Below are 21,815 nucleotides of genomic sequence, written 5' to 3' on the forward strand. Positions count from 1 at the left end.
ACTATTCATATAGGCCTACAATATAACTTAAGTTTAACATCAGAAACAACAGAAATTTAAACTAACAACAGCTAAAACAGAAGAAAACATTTGTATGTGCACTTTAATTGAGCTGAGCGGGAGACGCTGGTGGAGCTGGACCGGGATGGGGAATAATGCACAATAGAGACCTGGGGCCTCATTTATAAAACTTTGCATAGGATTTGCGTCAGAAGTGGCGTACGGATGAAACATAGGACGTGCGTATGCACAGAAATATTCAGATTTATAAAACCGTGTGTATGCACATCCTACGCAGTTTACCCTTAATAAATCACAATCAACTCTAAAAGTAGCGCAGCTTTTGCGGCTTCATGTCACGCCCATAGTTGCCCATAAATAGTCCGTGAAACGCCCACAAGTTATATTGTTTTGGAGGGCACAGTGTGGGCATTACTAATGCCAAAAATCACCGTAGTGTCGTCCGCAAACTTGGATCTAATTCCATCGTCAAGTTTGCGGACGACACTACGGTGATTGGTCTCATCAGCAACAACGATGAGACTGCCTACAGGGAGGAGATCCAGCACCTGGCCACATGGTGCGCTGATAATAACCTGCTCCTCAACACCACCAAAACGAAGGAGCTCATCGTGGACTTCAGGAAGGAGCCAAGAGGCACACACGACACCATCCACATCAATGGAATGGCTGTTGAACGTGTCTCCAGTTTCAAGTTCCTGGGGACCCACATCTCGGCGGACATGTCGTGGACGACCAACACCTCCAGCCTGGTCAAGAAGGCTCACCAGCGCCTCTTCTTCCTGAGGACACTGAGGAAGAATCAGCTCTCCTCGGCTATCCTGGTGAACTTCTACCGCTGCGCAATAGAAAGCATCCTGACCAACTGTGTGGCAGTGTGGTATGGGAGCTGCTCTGTTGCGGAGCGCAAGGCACTGCAGCGGGTGGTGAAAACTGCCCAGCGCATCACAGGGACTCCACTGCCTGCCATCGAGCACATCCAGAGGAAACGCTGCCTGCATCGAGCTCACAGCATCCTCAAGGATTCCTCTCACCCAGCCCACAGACTGTTTTCTCTCCTGCCCTCCGGCAGGCGTTTCAGGATCCACCGGACCAGGACCAGCAGACTAAAGAACAGTTTTTTCCCCAGAGCTGTCTCTTTACTGAACTCAAACCCCCCTTGATCCACTCCCCTCATATACTGATAACTCTCCTACCTCACATCTGCCTTCACTTTGTTATTTGCACCACTGACTGTTTATTACAGTAACAACTGTTTACTTATGCATTCTGCACTACCACACCGTAACTGGATTATGCTCATTTGCACTGCCGACTGTATTTATAGTACCAATGTTTACATTTGCATTTTGCACCGTACTTCTAACTGTAATATGCCACCACTTTCCACTGCACTTTTACACTTTTTTTCGGATAGCTCTGTCCATAATTTATTGCACTACCCTAATCCACTGCTATATTCCTCATATTAGCCTTACATATTATTGTATACCTCTATCTGTAAAAATTCTGTTTAAAGTAATAGCCATTTGTATATTATATTCATAGTACATATTCACCTGTAAATTCTGTTTATAGTAATAGCCATCTGTATATTTATTCACTGTATATATTCATCTGTAAATTCAGTTCTGTTTATAGTAATAACCATCTCTCTACTTATACATATTTATATATATTTAGTACATATCCATGTCCTGCACTTACGCAACCACTGTATATCCTGCACTTGCTGCTATTGCACTTCTGGTTAGACCTAAACTGCATTTCGTTGCCTTGTACTTGTACTTGTGTAATGACAATAAAGTTGAATCTAATCTAAAAGGCACTTGAGTGGCAAAAGATTGCAGACGCCGTAAATGCTGTAGCCTCACAACCTCGGACCATGGCTGAAATAAAAAAGAAATGGTCGGACATCAAAGTCGAGGCAAAAAAGCGTCTAGCGCTCCATCGCCAGAGTGTGTCCTCGTTTGCCAGCAATTATTCTTGCTGTCTGAAGATGTATTCACTACGAATCCTTCCATTTGGCACATCTTCCAAGAGCGCAAAGATCAGCCATTGTGCGTCATTACGCATTGTGATGGGGCATTTTATTTCCATCCATTTAATTGCATCTGACAAGCTACAGATGTCGGTTATCATCTACGTGGAAATGGGAAATAGTTCAGTGCAAATGTAATGTCTTGCAGCTTTCTGAATGGTTGAGACATACGTCGTACGTTATTATATCGAAAATAAAACTAAAGGCATATGCATGAATACCATGATTCCGTAGCTGATGAAGTAATTTTACTATGAAAACAACTTTCCCCAGTGGACAATCTATCCATCCATCCATCTAATTGCATCTATATCTGCTCCGCCAGACGGACACATTGACGAGATTATCAGTTTTATACATTATTTTTTTTGTTCTGTTTACCATATGATTTATGAGAATGAATTGCATAACATGCCAATATTATTGCAGAACATATTTCACTTTTCTTTTTGCAAATATGTGTTACTTTGCATTTCTGTTGTAATTTTCGTTTGATTTTGTTTGTTTTACACTGCAGATTGATCAAACGGGTGTTCGTGTAGGCTGTTAATTGTAAGACTTGCTTTGTGAAGTCTTCATGTTATGAGAGGCAGTATTGCCATTTCTTTTACACAACGGTCTACAGTTTCACACACTTTCACGTGTTTCTTCCATCTGCCGACGGTGTCGCCATTTCTCATTTCACCCGTTTTTGTGCGTACGCCTGGGTCAGAGCTTGCGTGATGGACCGCACATTTTCCCATCAAGTTTGCTTTTTATAAATACCAATTATTGCGTAGAGAGCGGCGTACGCCTTCTTTTGTGCGTACGCAACGCTTATAAATGAGGACCCAGGCCTGTGCCAGCGGGACATCATCTTCATCTGACTGGGATGAGTGCATATTTCTACTGTCCGCAGGTTTGCGGGGCTTGCGCAGGTTTGCTGGCTCTGCACCAATATACCTAAACTCGCTCGTTCAGACTTACACACCCTCCAGGAACTTGCGTTCTGCCAGTGTATGAGGCCTTGTGGTGCCATACCAGAGAGGCACGAAATCGCTGTCACGGACCTTTTCCTGGACCGTTCCCACCTGGTGGATTGACCTGCCTATCTCAATTTGTGCGGCCGAGTCTGTAGCCATTTTCAAAAAACGTCTAAAGACACATCTTTTCCAGCAACACCTGACCGATCGAGAATAGCAGTTATCATTCTATTCATTGTCTGTCTGTCTAATTTATTTATAAAAAAAAAAATAAAAAAAATTCTGTTCTGTGCTAGATTAACTGAGACTTGTTACAGCACTTGCATATTGTTGATATTGTTGCCCTTGGACTGCTCTAGCTGCTTCTATTGCCCTCATTTGTAAGTCGCTTTGGATAAAAGCGTCTGCTAAATGACTAAATGTAAATGTTAATCGGTCGACGTCTGCCATGTCATAATAAGTACAAGGCAATGAGATGCGAGTTGAATAAAAATAAGTACTTAAATAAAGACTTGGACGTAAATGTATACTTTTTTAATATATTGTAACAGTTACATTTAACATAGGCTAATAAACAATAGTTGCAACTTGACGATTAAATATTTAACCATAGGCTACCGATTTACGTGCTTATGCTCCGGTCTCCCATCGTCGCAGGCTTTGAAGCATGTCAAAATCCAATAAAAAGCAAAAAAAAAAAAAAAAAAAATACTTTTCTGCTCTTTTTAAAATCTCCTCGCGAACGTCCGCTGTCAGTTGTTCAGTGTTGCCAAGTCTGGAATTAGGCTGCATTTACTGTTGGTGTTGGTTGTTTGTAGCCTATAGTCCACAGGTTAAAGTCGGCGTGAAACGGAAGTTGAGATAGTCTTTTTCTCCTTATTGTGACGTATATCCAGAGATGTATAGTAACGAAGTAGAACTACTTCACTACTGTACTTAAGTACTAAAAGGCAGTCTCTGTACTTTACTAGAGTATTATTTTTTTCTCCTACTTCCACTTTTACTTCAGTACATATTTTCGATGAGTTTAATACTTTTACTCCGATATTTTTTTATGTGCTGCATCGTTACTCGTTACAATTATAAAAATGTTACGAATCATTCCATTCCAAACCCACATTACCACTGCCAGAACGGTAGATGGCAGGTTTGATGAAGCTGGCACATCATTGAGCGAAGCTAAGCTAAGAAGACTGCGCGTGCTTCCGTTCTGCCTTTTGATCAGCTTAAAAGATGGACAAACCAAAAACACCACCTTCCACCCCTTCAACTTCAAGTGATCGTGGCTGTGAGAGAGAGTGCGCGAGAGAGAGAGTGCGAGAGCGAAAGAGCGCGCGAGAGAGAGCCGAGCGCGCGAGAGAGAGCCCCGTGCGCGCATTCACTGCATTCACATGAGCGTCTTGCGGTCAAAATTGCTCTCTATTTGTTTACATAGTTAATGTGCACTGTGAAGTAACATATACAAACAATGAACAGCTGTATTTTCATTAACTAAGATGAACAAAGATTAATAAATACAGTAACAAATGTATTGATCATGGTTAGTTCATGTTAGTTATTAGTCTAATACATTAACTAATGTAATGTTAACAAATCAAACCATATTGTAAAGTGTTACAAACAAATCATTTACTCAGAACACCTCTTGAAATGAGAATATAAGTGTGCTTACCCCATTTTTTTTTATAGTAAGATTGGTTAGTAAGATTTAATCTTAATGAACTACAGTATTTTCAGGTTGTTTATATGGCAATGTGTAGAAAAATTACCTACCAACATTGTGATTGTCCTTTAGGGTAATCATTTGAAATAATAAAAACAATATAATGTTCAAACTTTTGACTACTTTCTTTAATAACTACATAACACAATACTTGTACTTTTACTTTCAGTACTTGAGTAGTACATTTTACAATAAACTACTTGCAATACTTAAGTACAAAAAAATGTTGAATACTTTAGTACTTCTACTTAAGTGTGTTGCTTAAAGAGCACTTCAACTTCTACTCAAGTCACTTTTTTGATAAGGAACTTGTACTTTTACTCAAGTCTGTGTCTCTAGTACTTTATACATCTCTGCGTATATCCGAGTGAAACGGCTTCTGAAATTAGAAAAAAAATGTAGGGCGAGGCTTGATTTCGTCCTTCGGGAATTAATTGGATTGTTGGAAGTTGGGCGTTGCTAACAAAATGGAGGCAGATTTGAAGTTTGCACTCAGTTGTGGAGAAAAACTCGATATATCTCTTAAATAAATGTATTTTCTCTCTAAATCTTTTCTACATGTTACTGAGCATATTTCCTCACTTTTCGCTGGTTTATGCTACAGATTTCACTTATTTTAAGCCTTTTATGGCTTTATTTCTGTAAAACTTTTTTCTCAGCTCTTCCTTATAAGGGGGTTCACACACGCTGCATTCCTAAGTGTGAGCCGTTGTCATGACAAGCTGTTCGTCCGACTATATTGAGTAATTTTTACATAAAAAAAGCTTTTATTTCTCATATATTTCTCTCTTTTTGCCTCAAGTCCTTCTTGAAGAAGGTATTGTGTACACCGAGAAACTGAAAATTTTAGTAATCACATCTCAAAGCTCTCCATTCTCCACACGTTTTAGGATTACTGAGGAAACAATTATTGAGAAAAGGTAACGTTAATCAGCGACGAACTAACGTTAGTACAACTGTTATTGTTCAATGCTTTATTGCTTGCAACGTTTTTTTTTCATTCTGTGCATTTGTCTTGATTACAAACATGAATGATTAACGTTACACACATTGAAAGTCACAGTAAGTAGGATACAGAAGTAAACAAACTAAATTGACATGAGTCTACATTCATTTCAGTTACTCCCGTGCGGGCATTTGTATCTTGTGAGACTTAAACTTTTCTTTTTTAGCCATCATTCTGTGAATCCATTGAAACAACTATTAAACCTGAACAAATGTATCTGTTGCCTAATAAACTATTTGTACCTTACACTGTTGTGGTTGTTCTGTCTCCATTCATTGACCTAGGCTATATGTTACATGAAATAGACCATGTTACACCCATTCTTTTGTATTATAGGATATGTTTGTATAAATATTAGTCACATAAAATGTTGCCATAATAAAGCATTTACTTAATGGATGTAGGTCATGGCATGATGTGGAATCAAACAAGAGAAGAGTGTCCCAGAAAATTGTTTCACTGCCCTTATATTAAAGCTACACTGTGTGATATTTTCCCCCATCTAGTGGTGAACTGGTATATGACCATCCAGTGAATTTTAGTTTCTGTTCTGTTCAATTCTGATTTCGTTTTAACTCCTACGGTGGCCGATTTAGTCCAAGGTTAATATGGCTTCCTGTTCTACCTCGTCCACATTCGACACGGTGCCTGTGGGATATTCTGTGCGCAGTGGGATGGTTGGAACTCAACTGGCCTAATTATTCGGCTAGAAAGAACTGCAGCTAATCCAGAGTGAACTTTGATGATAGTAATGTTTATTCAGTCATCCAATTGCAAGGCATAAACAGGTTTGCATGGATATGTACATAAATGTGGTTTCTGTGAGAGAACAAATTAGGATGGTAAATATACATGATAATGACATGACAGAATATACACAGTTAAGAACTGTATAACTACACTTATAAGTTACATTTGTATAATGTAACCGTAAACCAGAGCTTATTGTACCATATATAGGCGCTAAATGCAGCTGCATTAAAAGGAGCGGAGCTGCCGCTGCTAACAAGCGGTGTCCGGTTACAAAAGTGTGTGCGCAGCTTTAGCTCTGTATAACAAGTGTTAATATGCTGATCAGACCTGATACATATTTCCATCAACATACATTACAAGCAAATATTTTCTATAAACGAATAAACATTGTTAATAACTGAATGATTATTCAAATAGGTGAGCATTACGCTATTGTATGTTGACACCAAAATACTTCTGAGGTGACATCAACTGAATTACGCGATGACACACTCTGAAACACATCCACAATGACAATAACTATTATTACTTACGGAGTTATTAACGCACAGAAATACCACACAAGGAAAAACAGACTTTTGAGGAATAAACAAGCCAGGAAAACTCCGTATAACTCTGTTACTGGAGCTGCTGAGATGAAAACTCTCTGCACATGCACCAGACAAGTCTGAACAAGTTGACGCGCACAGTGTTAAAACCGGTTAAAACGCGAATGGCGAAGCTTGAATTTACGGGTATGTCCCTCGTTGGCTAATGTACTTTCAATGGCATATTATAAACTTACGAGAATACTTTATTACTTGAAAGAAGTAAATATACATTAATGAGCACATATATTTTTGAAAGAACTAAGTGTTTTTAGCTAAGAATAGACTAAAAAAGTTACACAGTGTAGCTTTAAGGAAATGACAATGCCATCACTAATATGTGTGTGTGTGTGTGTGTTATATATATTAGTGTTTTATTTTCTCATTGAATTCACTAAACTGTTCAGTTTGCAGAAGCCATTTTAACAGTGGGAGAAGGGGAGAACTTAATTTTGCATGTGAGGAAACAGACATTGCACTGATGCGAGAAGCCATTGACCAACGCCTGCTAAAAGAATCAGGTCTATTTTTGCTTTAAATTTGGTATATAGATTGTCATGGCCATATGAATAACATTATCTTGATTAATTTGCTACCACAGAAGAGTTGAATGACTTGTGCCTGGCTTGTGGCAATACAGATTTGCATGCAAAGGGCAAAATGGACACTTGGGTAAATTTAACAGCGAATATATGATTTACATAAAGATAATTTTCAGTAATCTGACTTTAAGATTTCTTTTTGTGAGATCTCGTTCAGATTCAATGTGACAGTTGTGGGTGGTACCACTGGGACTGCATGAGCAGACCAAAACTGGAGGCAGTTTTCATTTGTCCAGGATGCAAAGGGCCTGTCCCCCTCCCTCCCTCCCTCACCACCTTTTTGCAACCCTTAAATATTTATTTTTCAAGATCCAAACATGTTTTTCATGTAGTCTTTTCAATATGCACACCTGTAAATAAAACCATTGTCAACCACATTACAGTAGTGAGTGTAGTTGTTAATCCAAACTTTTTAATTTAATATTTAATCATTTATTTAATTCCTTCATGCTATAGAGTAGGCTAACAAATGTAATGGCACTGCTCTGATGGTTCACAGGGCAATACATGGTGAAAAATGATTTCATAGCCTTGAATTAGCTTTTGCCTTGCATTAAACCAAGGCTAATTACTTCCCAAATAAGAGACTTAAAGGGTTAGTTCACCCAAAAATGAAAATTCTGTCATTAAATACTCACCCTCATGTCGTTCGACACCCGCAAGACCTCCGTTCATCTTCAGAACACAAATGAAGATATTTTAGTGTAAAGCTGATGCTGAGAAAGGCTTCAGATAGGCCTCCATTGGCATTCAGTACATTTACACTCACAAGACGCATAAAAGGCACTAAAAAGTCATTACAAAGTCCATCTCACCACAGTGACTCTACAATAATTTTAGGATGCAACGACAATAGTTTTTGTGCACAAAAAAAAAATCTAAATAACGCCTTGATCCAACTTGTTCTTGTCTTCCGTGTGTGCCTCCACGACGCATGCGCGAGAATATGACGCAGATCCGGCGTTCGGACACATGACCCAGAGTGATTTGTTTTCAAGCAGAGGAAGACGCGCGTGTCTAAGCTGTTGAATTCTACATTGATCGTGCTTTAGGTCTCGGCGTAGTGCTCAAAATGGGACTAAAGTGTGCATTTCATGGATTCCCAAACGCCGGTGCTACGTCATTCTCGCGCATGCGTCATGGAGGCACACACAGAAGACGAGAAGAGGTTGAATAAAGTCGTTATTTAGATTTTTTTTTGCGCACAAATTATTGTCGTCGCTTCGTAAAATTATTGTAGAGCCACTGTGGTGAGATGGACTTTGTAACGGCATTTTAAGTGCCTTTTATGGGTCTTGTGAGTGTAAATGTACTGAATGCTAATGGAGGCCTATCTGAAGCCTTTCTCAGCCATCAGCTTTCAACAAAAACCTCTTTACAACGAAACCTCTTTACTCGAGCGAGATCACGTGGTCAGCACGCTAACAAAAAGCCCACTACACCACACAGACAATGTTATAAATAACAGCTGAACTACAGATCAAATGAGAAAATTGATACAGTACTCACACAGTAGTTGTTCTCCCTGTCGGTCCATTGCTTCCCATGTTCATCTTCCAACAGGACAACGGCCCCAAGCACACAGCCAATATAACAAAGGAATGGCTACGGGACAACTCTGTGAATGTCATTGAGTGGCCCAGACCCGATTGAACATCTCTGGAGAGATCTGAAAATGGCTGACTGTAGCCGAATATATAGTGTCTGTGGATATTAAACTGCAAAATACTATTTAAATATTAGCCTACTCCTCCATTTTCAGCGTCTCTGTGTGAATGACCATGCGCAGAGGCGCGGGCGAGCGAGTGCACACCTGTGTGTCACTATATGAAGACACGAACTCCCTTCATGAGAATTAACCGTTTAATTTGAGAAAACTGTGTCATATCATGAACACAGACACTCAAAGGTCACGGCAACCCGTCAAAATAAAAGTTTGGTTTAAAAAATTGAAATTAACAGAATATCAGGCTGTTGTAGCCATATGTATACGAAGATGCCCCATTCTACCTCCCTGGGCACGTCGACGCGCCGCCATTTTAGAACGGTCAACACTTCAGATGCTGTCAATCATCACTCAAAAAAACAACAACAGCGTCTGTAAGCCCAGCGCGATTTAAATTGCTGAAGAAATTGGATCACCTTTCACAGGTGACAATGTGTTGGTTTGTGTTACTTTTCATATTTTAAATAAATGTATAATTTATAATTTTCCCTGTTCTTAAAAATGGTTTAAAATTGTGATGTTGATAATTTTATGACGTTTTTTTATGACGATTTTTGAGAATTTAAGCTTTCCTATGATCCTATGATGATTACTTGAAAAAATAGGCTATATTGATGTTTATTAAAACACATTACTAGCTAATTTATTACCATTTTTATAATTGATTTACTTTGATGGCTGACTGGTTGATGGTTTATGATTTCTTTCCAATGAACTTGTTTATAATGAGTTCACTGCGTTCATTAAAAGCTGAGCAATGTGTCTGTATGGTTCTCTGATGGTCAATATTAATTATATTAAGAAAATGTAAAGATCTTTAACCAATATTTTTTAGAATATGCAGAATACCATTAATGATAAACGATATCCTAACAGTCTATTGCAGTCTATTGATGTATAGATATTCATTTCATGCATGCTTCAAGGGATCAAGGGAAGTATTAAAAAAAAAAAATCAAAATAATTTTGCTCACATTTGTCCCCAATAGGGTTTTAGTTAAGAGATGGGATCTACAGTCCTCGATATCAATAGGCTAAATAGAGAGATTACTTGCTTTGATATATTATAGGTAAGGTATAGGTAATGACCTTGTTCATCAACACATTTTTAAATATTTGTAAGTGTTTTAAATATATTTGAATATAAAAATAAGAAATGTTGGAAAGAAAACATTAAACTAAACCACCAGTAGGTGGCAGAATGCAAACGTTGTTGTCGCGGGAAAATCTAAATCTTACCCGGATACAGCAATGCTATTTTCTGATTGGCTGTTCGGTAGACATCATTACTGTCAGTTATATTTTGAATATTGCATATTCTCAGTGTCAAGGTAAGTAAAGGCAGATTTTCAAACCTAAAATATATTTAAAAGGTTACATCTCAATAATTATAGAAATGTGTGGAGAAGAACTAAAAGTAGGTTGACGAGATTCAGTAATGATTAGCTTTAATGGCGAGACATCAGATTTTAATCGAGGCGTTTAGTGTTTAGCGGTCTCTAGTGGCGGTATTAATAAGACGAGCCACCAAACGTGCGTTTCAGCGACTGTTTCCTAAAGCAGTCGTTGAGCAGTCAACAGCCTGCTTCCAGTGTGTTTTATGGGTAATGTTTGTTATGCTGTACCTTTGAGCTATGTGGAAATAAAGAGCAGATAAGAAATGTAAGTTAGAGGGGAAGGACTGGCCATCCAAACATTTTTCAGTTACGTGAAGGTGTAAACAAACGTATTTTTTTAAAAATAAGTTTTTATTTAACCATTAAATATTTTTATTTTTACTAATCCTCACTCTTAAGGGCTGACTCTGCACTCTTCCTTGCCGTAAAATATTGCTGTATTCATTGTCTGAAAATAATAAACGTTTTTGTTATTCATAAAGACAACTAACTTATACTACAATAAACACTTTAAATAAACAAATAAATAACTGCAATCATATTGTTGAGTGCTACTCTCTATAAAAAATCCAAACATTACTGCAATTCCACTGTATGGCAACATTGATATTTTCTCAATTTACAGTAAAACTATGTTAGACAAAGTTGATTCGTGAATACAAATATCTAATGTACTTATCAAAGATGCTGAAAATTTCCCCTTGAGAAGAAATGTACATGAACATCATTGGCCTGCCCTTTTAAGTGCAGTTTATTGTTTGTTTGTTTTTTTTTCTGAATAAAAAGGAAATTGGTAGAAATTCATTGTTGCCATATGGCTACGCTGTACCATTACGGGTTAATAAATCAAATTTATTTCTATTTTTTTTAACTTTAAAAATAAATAAAAAAAGTGCAAAATAAAATCACAGAATTAAATCATATAATTTAATGTTGATTTCTGTACATCTAATGTGCAGAAATCTGTATATGAACCACGCATGACCCTGAAGTGTCTGCAGAGACCGTGTCAATTAGACTCCCCCTGAAACTGCCTCGTCGACACATAATCCTCAATAAACCCGTCTCCGGCATGATGACTCAGATTGTTCGAATATTACAATTTAATAATTGTTTAATCAACACATCATCCTCAATAAACCCGTCTCCGGCGTGTTGCCTCTGATCTTTCAAATATTCCGATCGATTATGACCTCTGACCTGTAAAGTTGCCAGAATAATAATCATACGCTGTTTGTTAATTGGCCAGAGGAGAACTGGCACCCCGACTGAGCCTGGTTTCTCCCAAGGTTTATTTTTCTCCATTATGCTGCTGATGGGGTTTTGGTTTCCTTGCCACTGTCGCCTCTGGCTTGGCGTGCTCAGTTGGGGACACTACATTTCACAAATTTTTTTCAACTACATATCCAAATAAATCTAATTACTAAACTAAATGAACCATATAAACTAAATTACTGATCTAAAGCCCACACTGTCACTGTATGATAATTGAAATAAACTGATGACGTCACCGTTTTCTCCAGAATGGCTACACAGCTGAATAAATTAGCATTATTTTGCTGTTTAACACTGTAAAGCTGCTTTGAAACAATCTGCATTGTTAAAAGCGCTATAGAAATACAGTTGACTTGACTTGACTTGACTAATGTGCCTCTTCATGGCCCTATTTTCATGTCCCTATCCCATGTTTTCCTTTAGTTCTCAAAATGAACACGGACCTTGTCAAGCGAGACAAAGTTGAAGCTGGTGCCTGCTCTTCATCTAGATATGATAAAGCTAAGAGCGTGGTGACGATGTCAAGCAGTGTGTTATCCGTGAGAACCATCAGGTGAGCACACTAGATAGATGGTAGGTAGAAGAAGTATGTCATTTCTGTGCCACTAATGTAACTGTTGCAATGTGATTTTCCCTAGAGACCCAAATAAAGAAAAGCGTACAGCCACCGGATTGTCCTTGAACCCATTTAATGGTCATAAAGTTGCTGTTGCCTACTCTTGCCTGGGATTTCAGAGGGCACATAAAAATATGAGTTTTGACTCATATATATGGAACACAGGTATGCCATGCACATATATATCATTCTGGCATGCATGACATTCTTAGTAATACTTTATTAATTTATTCCCACCTACAGAAAACAGCAGTAAACCTGAGATTACTCTGAATCCTGTATCTCCTCTTATTTGTCTGGAGTACAACCCCAAAAATATGCACATCCTTGTTGGGGGAAGCTACAATGGACAAATCGGTCTGTTTTCATTATGAATATAAATGGTTATAAAAGGCGGATGTGGCTTCTTCAATCTATGCAGTCCCTTACAGTCTACTGTTTATGTGCCATTTAATTGTCTGTACTGTCCTCTAATCAGAGAGTTGGCCCTTTTCCAGGCTATTGGGACACACGGAGCGGCAGCAAGCCAGTACAGATGTCTGCCACTGAGCATAGCCACAGAGATCCTGTCTACAAGGTCATCTGGCTGCAGTCAAGAAGGATATGCACTGAAACTTTCTCAGCTTCTACAGATGGTCAGGTCTGTGTACACTCAGTGACACAACAGTCTACAATCAATTAAATAAGCCACCAATATTTTACGGGACATTTTTGAACTGGAAATCTAGAACAAACCCTTCTAATGAGTCATAGTTTGTAAACTAGGGGTGTGCCATATCATACCGTCCACGATAATACCGGTATACATTTTTACATGATAAAGTGTCATATCGTGATATCAATGATATAGAGACGCGGCGGCATATGGCGCATTTACGTTCCCTAGCGCGCACAACAACAACACCTGTCAGAGTATACACGAAGAGCAGCATGTCAGCCTCCGATAACGACTTAGTACCTAAAAAGGGAGCTACTTGGTTACAAGAGGTCAGCCCTCTTGACAACTGACTAAACATTGACAACTTAAAGCTGCTATTGATGTTTGCAGCGCAATATTTGACCGGAAGGGTAACATTGACAGTTTTTTTCGTCAGTTACGGCTCGTTAGATCTAGCGTTCTGCCTTCTTTGAATCAGACACAGAGATAAAGTAGTGAGTAAGATTACATTTATTTGAATTAATGGATTATAGCATTTATTTGGATTAATGAGAGAGAGAGAGAGATTCGTACCTGTGTGACTGCGTCTATTCAGCGTCTCTCTTAACGAAGATGTGCGTTTATTACTGAAAAATAGCGATGTAACCCCATCGTTGCTGAGAAATATAATGCAGTGATCCAGTAACTTAGCTATTTTATTGCTAAAAGTCACGGGGCGGCGTTAATAGTTTCTGTGCTCATGAATGTGCAGCGCAATCTCTGCTCTCTGAATGCGAGTGATGCATGTGTGTGTGTGTGTGTGTGCACTTCAATAGTCCCACTTACATGCACACTTTTATGTCATTCCGATTAAAATCATTCCGATTGAACGATTCTGTGGACAGTTTACACGAGACGTTATCTAAACCGATCTGGTGTTGCTGTAAGAAACACCTCAGGCGCAGTTGAAGTAGAAAGTGCCTGGGACAAACGCCGTCAGATGAGATGGCGTAGCCAGGCTATGTCTGTGTCATTATTCCAACATTTATCTTCATAACTTGTTACAAAATTAAAAGTTTTACACTTAAGAAATATTAGTGTATCCTTATGAAAGCAGTGTTTATATGCAGCATTTTCAGCCTTTTAAACCGATTACAGTGCTCTGTGTAAACGCACCTCGGCGCATTAATAATATAGAACGAGGGTTCATCTGACTTGGAACTACCTGTGCATTAAACGATTTTATTGCACACCTTCGAGCCAATCAGAATCAAATATTCAGACAGACCATGGTATAAATTACATTATTGTTCAACTAAAATGTTATGTTATGGTTTTGTTTGCACTAATAAATGCTGCTGCCTACCAGCTGCAATAACCAATAAAACATTTTCCTATATCGTCATAAATATCGTTATCGCAAATATTCTTGAAATATCGCGATATAATTTTGAGGCTATATCGCCCACCCCTACTGTAAACTCAAATAAATATCTGTATGACACCAGGTACTGTTGTGGGACATTCGAAAGATGAGTGAGCCCAACAAGCGGCTCGTGCTGGACCCCAGTGGGAAGGGAGACCGTAACAATGCTCTTGGTGCAGTCTCAATGGACTTTGAGAACACTATGGTAAGAGCAGTTTTCATTTTGTTTGGCCCATTCCCTTGTTGAAACTCGTGTTAATAACCTAAAAATTTTTTGCTTTTGATTACAAAAGGACAAGTTTTTGGTGGGCACAGAGCAGGGGGTTGTGGTCTCATGCAGTCGCAAGTTAGAGACCCCAAACAAGCCGATTGTGCGCACATACCACGGACACCGTGGCCCCATTTACGCCTTGCAGAGGAACCCCTTCTATCCGAAGAACTTCTTGACAGTGGCTGATTTTACCGCCCGCATCTGGTCAGAGGAAGTCAGTGACAGCTCCATCATGACCACCAAGTAAGAACATCTGTGTTGTTGATCTGAAATACTGACAGAGCAGCATTTATACCACTCAGATGGGTTGTATTTTACTATGCGTGATTGGATCAACTATACTTTAAGTTATTGGTTCTCAACCAGGGGACCACAGGATGGCTTTAAAGGACAACTCCGGTGAAAAATGAACCTAGGGGTGATTAACACATGGTTACCGAGTAGATTTTTCTCTGGGATGCGTTTTCATGAAAATTGAATGTAAAAAAGAGTTTTATCTCTAAAAACAGATTAGCTTATAACGCTAGTCTATGGGGCATAGAATAAGTCAAATTAAATCGCTAGTTAATACCACTAACAAGACTCAAAATAGCCTCACACTAACACAGTAGCATAATGAGGGTCCCTACATGCAAACCGAAGCATTGAGAACTTTGTAAGTGTACAAACAGTTTAATAAGAAGATACTTTAGAAAGACAGAACATTACGCGTATACAGAAAGGAGCCACAGTACAGTTTTAACTGGCATTTGTGGATGTAACTACGTATTGTGGTACTTGACAAAGGTTTGCCAAAGTAGTCCTGAGCCAATGTGGTGATATCGCTTATAGATGAATGACGATTCTTGATGCAGTGCCGCCTGAGGGATCGGAGATCACGGTTGTTCAGCTTAGGCTTGAGCCCTTGTCCTTTACGCACTGAAATTCCTCCAGATTCCTTGAATCTTTTAATTATGTTATGCACTGTTGAATGTGAAATATCCAAATCTCTTCCTATCTTTCTTTGAGGAACATTGTTTTTAAACATTTCAATAATTTTCTCACGTATTTGTTGGCAAACTGGCGATCCTCGGCCCATCTTTGCTCCTAAAGGATTAGACCTTTCTTGGATGCTGCTTTTGTACCAAATCATAATTACAATCACCTGTTGACATCACCTGTTTCAAATCACATCATTATTTAACCATTTTACCTCATTACTATCCCTAAATTGCTCCTGTCCCAACTTTTTTTTAAATGTGTTGCAGGTCTGAATGACAGGAAAGGATGCATATTTACAAATGACATGAAGTTGACCAGATAAAACATTAAATATTTTGTGTTCATATTGTCTGCAATGAAATACAAGTCAAAGTAAAATTAGAAATCACTTCTTTTTTTTATTTATTTGCGTTTTCCATACTGTCCCAACCTTTTCTGATTTGGGGTTGTAAAAATCATATTTCTTTTTTATTTTCCCTCAATAACAATTGTCCTTATTGAAGAATGTTCAGAAGAGTGTTACTGGTATACAGAATATAACTTCTGGAATCTCAAAATGGATTATGCTTAATATATTAAATGAATTATGCACATTGATTTAATATATCAATAAAAATGTCTGAAAAGTCAAAAGATTTGAGAACCACTGCTTTAAAGGAACACTCCACCGTTTTTAGAAATAGGGCTTATTCAACTTCTTTCCTACATTTAGATATGTGGGCAAATGCATTTTTTTCTCAGTGCATGCATTGTTTTAGTTTGGCAGGGTCGCCGCTAGCTTAGCTTAGCATAATGAATGGAATCCTATGGTGCCAGCTAGCATGTCCAGAGTAAAAGTGATAAAAAAAAAAAAAAAACACCTAATTACTTCTTGTGGCCTGCGTATTCACAACGAATACAAATAGCGATGCAGATTAAGACTAGGCGATTTCCTAGGCAGATATTGACTTGGGACTATATTAGGGTGAAGCACAGGCGAAGCACTGCTACTTGGGCGCAGAGATATCACGCAACACATGAAATCCGCAAACTTTCGTCAACATACCGGCGTTTAACGCAACAAAAAATGGGGAAAAAAAGTATAACATACCGGCGTGACCTGCACCAAGTGTCTTGGAGTGCAGGATGGATCAACGCCGTGAAATCCTCGGTAGCTGTGACACAACTGCGGGCACGCTCATCTTGATCTGACGCGTTGAGCCTGGTCATCGATGGCAGTAACTTGTCCCACTCGCCACAGCACAGACACTCTATTTCAGTCGGCATAGAGTGACATTTTCCACCACACTCACACCACCAGTTCGTGTTGGCTCTCATCCTCACGTCCTCCGACTGTCGAGCGATCGCAACCTCCTCCTCCAGTCGTTCTATTTCCAAAGCGCGCAGGCGTAGCTCCTCTTCTGAAAACTCTGGTTCATAGAGGTATGGTTCTGGATCTTGACTGTCTAAGAAATTACCCTCTTCGTCTCTCACAAAATCAGCCATCTTCAACGCCATTCATGTACTGTATGAAAAATAGCCAGCTACTATTCACGCCGGTGATTTGTCCACATATCTAAATGCAGGAAAGAAGTTGAATAAGCCCTATTTCTAAAAACGGTGGAGTGTTCCTTTAAGTAGTTGTTTGGTGTGCCTACTTGCACGGTATTTCTAATCTGTTTCTACAGAAATCACAAGACTTCTCTGTTAGATGGCTGTTGGAGTCCAGTCAGACCCGCTGTCTTCTTTACGGTGAAGATGGACGGGACCTTGGATGTATGGGACTTCCTATTAAACCGGAAGGACCCTGCTCTAAGTTTCAAAGTCAGTCCTAAATATCTCCTCCTCTCCCACTTAAATATCGAATTGTTATTTGTTTATACTGTTTGTGTTTTTTCTTCACAGGTTTGCGACGAAGCTTTGTACAGCATCCGTGTGGAAAAAAATAACCATTTGGTGTGCTGTGGATCTCAGCTGGGAACCGTCAAAGTGCTGAGGATGTCACCAAACCTGTTCAGTCTGGGAAAGGATGAGATGGTCTTGGCCTCAGAGGTAAAACTCAAATACACACCTTCCTTCACATGTGCAAACACCTTCACTCTTTAATATTCATATTGACATGAATAGAATTTTTGATGACAGGATATTTATTTTTGAATGAACTATTACACCTTTAAAATATATATGATTCTAAAACACAAAATAATTATTAGTCGTGTGGATTGTTAAGAGTGGATTTTTGCTTCATCGCAGGTGTTTGAACGTGAGACCCGGAGAGAGAAGCTTCTGCAATCGAAGTACAGAGAGAGGAATGAAATGAAACAGAGCTGCTCTAAAGAGGATGAGGGGGGGGAAGAAGACAAGGATGAAATGATGGCCCGTGTAGAGAGGGAGTTTTTTGAGATTGTGGAACTCGAGAAAAAGAAAATGGAGGATGAGATGCAGGATTGAAGGTGGGAAATAGAGAATGTTATCTTTATGTGTAACCAGTCCTACGCGACCCACTCTGAGGGGGAATAAAACCGGCATCTCCGGCATTGTTTATTGTTTATTGCTAAAAGGATCCCCATTAGCTAGTCTTCCTGGGGTCCTCATCAAAAACAAAACAATCACATAACAATGAAAATCTAAAAGCAGTAAAACATTGTAGACATCATTATAAACATCAACAATTATTCAGAATAAATTATTACAGTATTACATTCATACAGAAAAAATGTCCATCCCCTATTCACAATTTTAAAGGGTTAGTTCACCCAAAAATCATTAATTACTCACCCTCATGTCGTTCGACACCCGTAAGACCTCCGTTCATCTTCGGAACACAAATGAAGATATTTTAGTTGAAATCTGATGGCTCAGAAAGGCCTCCATTGGCACAATGGCACGGTTCACTCTCAAGACCCTTAAAAGGTACTAAAGACGTCGTTACAAAGTCCATCTCACTACAGTGGTTCTAAAATAACTTTATGATTCGGCGAGAATAGTTTTTGTCCGCAAAAAAACCCTAAATAACGACTTATATAGTGATGACGATTTCAAAACACGGCATCATGAAGCTTCGAAGCGTTATGAATCAGTGAGTCGAATCATGATTCGGATCGTGTGTCAAATCGCCAAACTGCTGAAATTTGGCGATTCAAACCGCTGATTCGGCTCACTGATTCATAACGTTTCGCAGCTTCATGATGCTGTGTTTTGAAATCGTCATCACTATATAAGTCGTTATTTAGGGTTTTTTTGCGCACAAAAACTATTCTCACCGATTTATAAAGTTATTGTAGAACCACTGTGGTGAGATGGACTTTGTAATGACGTCTTTAGTGCCTTTTAAGGGTCTTGAGAGTGTAAAGTGCCATTATGCCAATGGAGGCCTTTCAGAGCCATCAGATTTCAACAAATTATCTTCATTTCTGTCCCGAAGATGAACGGAGGTCTTACGGGTGTCGAACGACATGAGGGTGAGGAATTAATGACAGAATTTTCATTTTTGGGTGAACTAACCCTTTAAATAGTGCATTCTTAGATGGTACCTGAAAGAGACTTTGCTATTAATTTTACGTATATTCAGTGGGCAATTATTCCAATAATTGATGGCCCGATAAATAACTGTTCTCTTTAAAGCATTTGATTTTGGGGATGGTAACATCATCTTGCCATCATCAGCTGACCTAGTCAAATAAGAGTAAACCTGATCACACCTAACAATTTGGTTATATAAAAAAATGGGTAGAAAAGAAAAGATAGTGTTTCTAAAAAATTTAATTGTGTTGAAAACCAGCCTTTTCTCCACCATTAACCATGAGAGTCCATGGTGCATACTGATAGTGTTTGTTCTGAAGGGACATTGTAATACCAACCTAGCATCTCTATTTTGGGCAGTTTGTAATTTCTTTAGTTGACCTTTAGATGCAGATGACCACACAGGGGCACAATAATCCAGGTGACATAAAATTAAAGATTTAGCCACGTGTCCCACTATGTGTGTAGGGACATAAGAAAGGCATGGGAGGCGGGTGTGCTAAGAAGACCGCAGTGTCTAGTGTGCCTCTTGAGGCCAGTGGAGGGAGGTTTACATGCACAGCTCCTACTAGCTGAAATCCATTACACTTAACCCCTTAAGCTAGGGACACACCAAACCAACGGTCGGCCTTCGGGCAACGTTTTCCAGCATTGCCCACCGTAGCACCGTTGGCTCTAGCCGGACGTTTTTTGGCTAATTCGACATGTTTAATTGGCGTCGGGCCATCTGATTGGCTGCTCAGCTTAGCGAACGAGTCAGCGCACGAGAATAGATTAGATTAGATTAGATTCAACTTTATTGTCATTACACAAGTACAAGTACAAGGCAACGAAATGCAGTTTAGGTCTAACCAGAAGTGCAATAGCAGCAAGTGCAGGATATACAACGTTTGCATAAGTGCAGGACATGGATATGTACTGAGTATATATAAATATGTCTATAAATAGAGAGATGGTTATTACTATAAACAGAATTTACAGGTGAATATGTACAGTGAATAATATACAGATGGTTAATACTATAAACAGAATTTACAGGTGGATATGTACTATGAATATAATATAATATACAGATGGCTATTACTATAAACAGAATTTTACAGTTAGAGGTATACAATGATATGTTAGGCTAAAATTAGGAATATGGCAGTGGATTAAGGTAGTGCAATAAATTATGGACAGAAGCTATCCGAAAAAAAGTGTAAAAGTGCAGTGGAAGTGATTGCATATTACAGTTAGAAGTACGGTGCAAAATACAAATGTAAACAGTAGGTACTGTAAATAACAGTCGGCAGTGCAAATGAGCATAATCCAGTTACGGTGTGGTAGTGCAAAATGAATAAGTAAACAGTTGTTACTGTAATAAAGAGTCGGTAGTGCAAATAACAAAGTGAAGGTGGATGTGAGGTAGGAGAGTTATCAGTATATGAGGGGAGTGGATCAGCGGGGGTTTGAGTTCAATAAAGAGACAGCTCTGGGGAAAAAACTGTTCTTAAGTCTGCTGGTCCTGGTCCGGTGGATCCTGAAACGCCTGCCGGAGGGCAGGAGAGAAAACAGTCTGTGGGCTGGGTGAGAGGAGTCCTTGAGGATGCTGCGAGCTCGATGCAGACAGCGTTTCCTCTGGATGTGCTCGATGGCAGGCAGTGGAGTCCCTGTGATGCGCTGGGCAGTTTTCACCACCCGCTGCAGTGCCTTGCGCTCCGCAACAGAGCAGCTCCCATACCATACTGCGACACAGTTGGTCAGGATGCTTTCTATTGCGCAGCGATAGAAGTTCACCAGGATAGCCGAGGAGAGCTGATTCTTCCTCAGTGTCCTCAGGAAGAAGAGGCGCAAAAATAAGAGCAAAAGTGATGAAAGCGAGCAAGTAAGTCGAAACTAAACAGACAGAAGGCTGTTATAATTTTACATCATCTTAGCTGAGCAACACTGCACAAATATTTTCATAATAAAATGAGTAGAGTGGAATAAAGAATGTGATCAGCGTGTAGTCTAAGCTTTCCCTTTTTGAATGATGAATATAGACGAATATATCTGCTTGAATAGACAGTTATTTCCTTTACACGCAGGCACAGACTGCACGTGCTATTGACAGTCGCCTGTAGTTCAGGTGCTGTTTCTTCCCCAACGTGAGGTAGGAATGCGTGGTATACCGGTACAGGGAAAATACCGGTATATATTTTATTTCAAATGGTACAATATCATGATTTTGCTCATTTCGGTATATGCTGCTGTTCCGAAGTACCTGTGCTGTTCAACCCAAACTGACGCGAAACCGGCAAATGTGGCG

The 21,815-nt window shown here is 39.2% G+C and overlaps 1 protein-coding gene across 1 annotated transcript; it reads left to right on the forward strand.

The window, feature by feature from the left end:
* Positions 1-12,524: 12,524 nt before the first annotated feature.
* Positions 12,525-18,454, forward strand: LOC307143645 (dynein axonemal intermediate chain 2-like; the record flags this gene model as incomplete). The annotated part of the gene is made up of 9 exons (XM_079845373.1): positions 12,525-12,646; positions 12,732-12,874; positions 12,953-13,066; positions 13,207-13,349; positions 14,855-14,977; positions 15,066-15,286; positions 17,692-17,827; positions 17,909-18,055; positions 18,257-18,454. 9 exons carry the CDS (start codon positions 12,525-12,527, stop codon positions 18,452-18,454), a joined length of 1,347 nt encoding a protein of 448 aa, XP_079701499.1.
* Between the last annotated feature and the right edge of the window lie 3,361 nt (positions 18,455-21,815).

Source organism: Gobio gobio, assembly GCF_949357685.1.
Source record: "Gobio gobio genome assembly, chromosome: 19".
NCBI lineage: Eukaryota > Metazoa > Chordata > Actinopteri > Cypriniformes > Gobionidae > Gobio > Gobio gobio.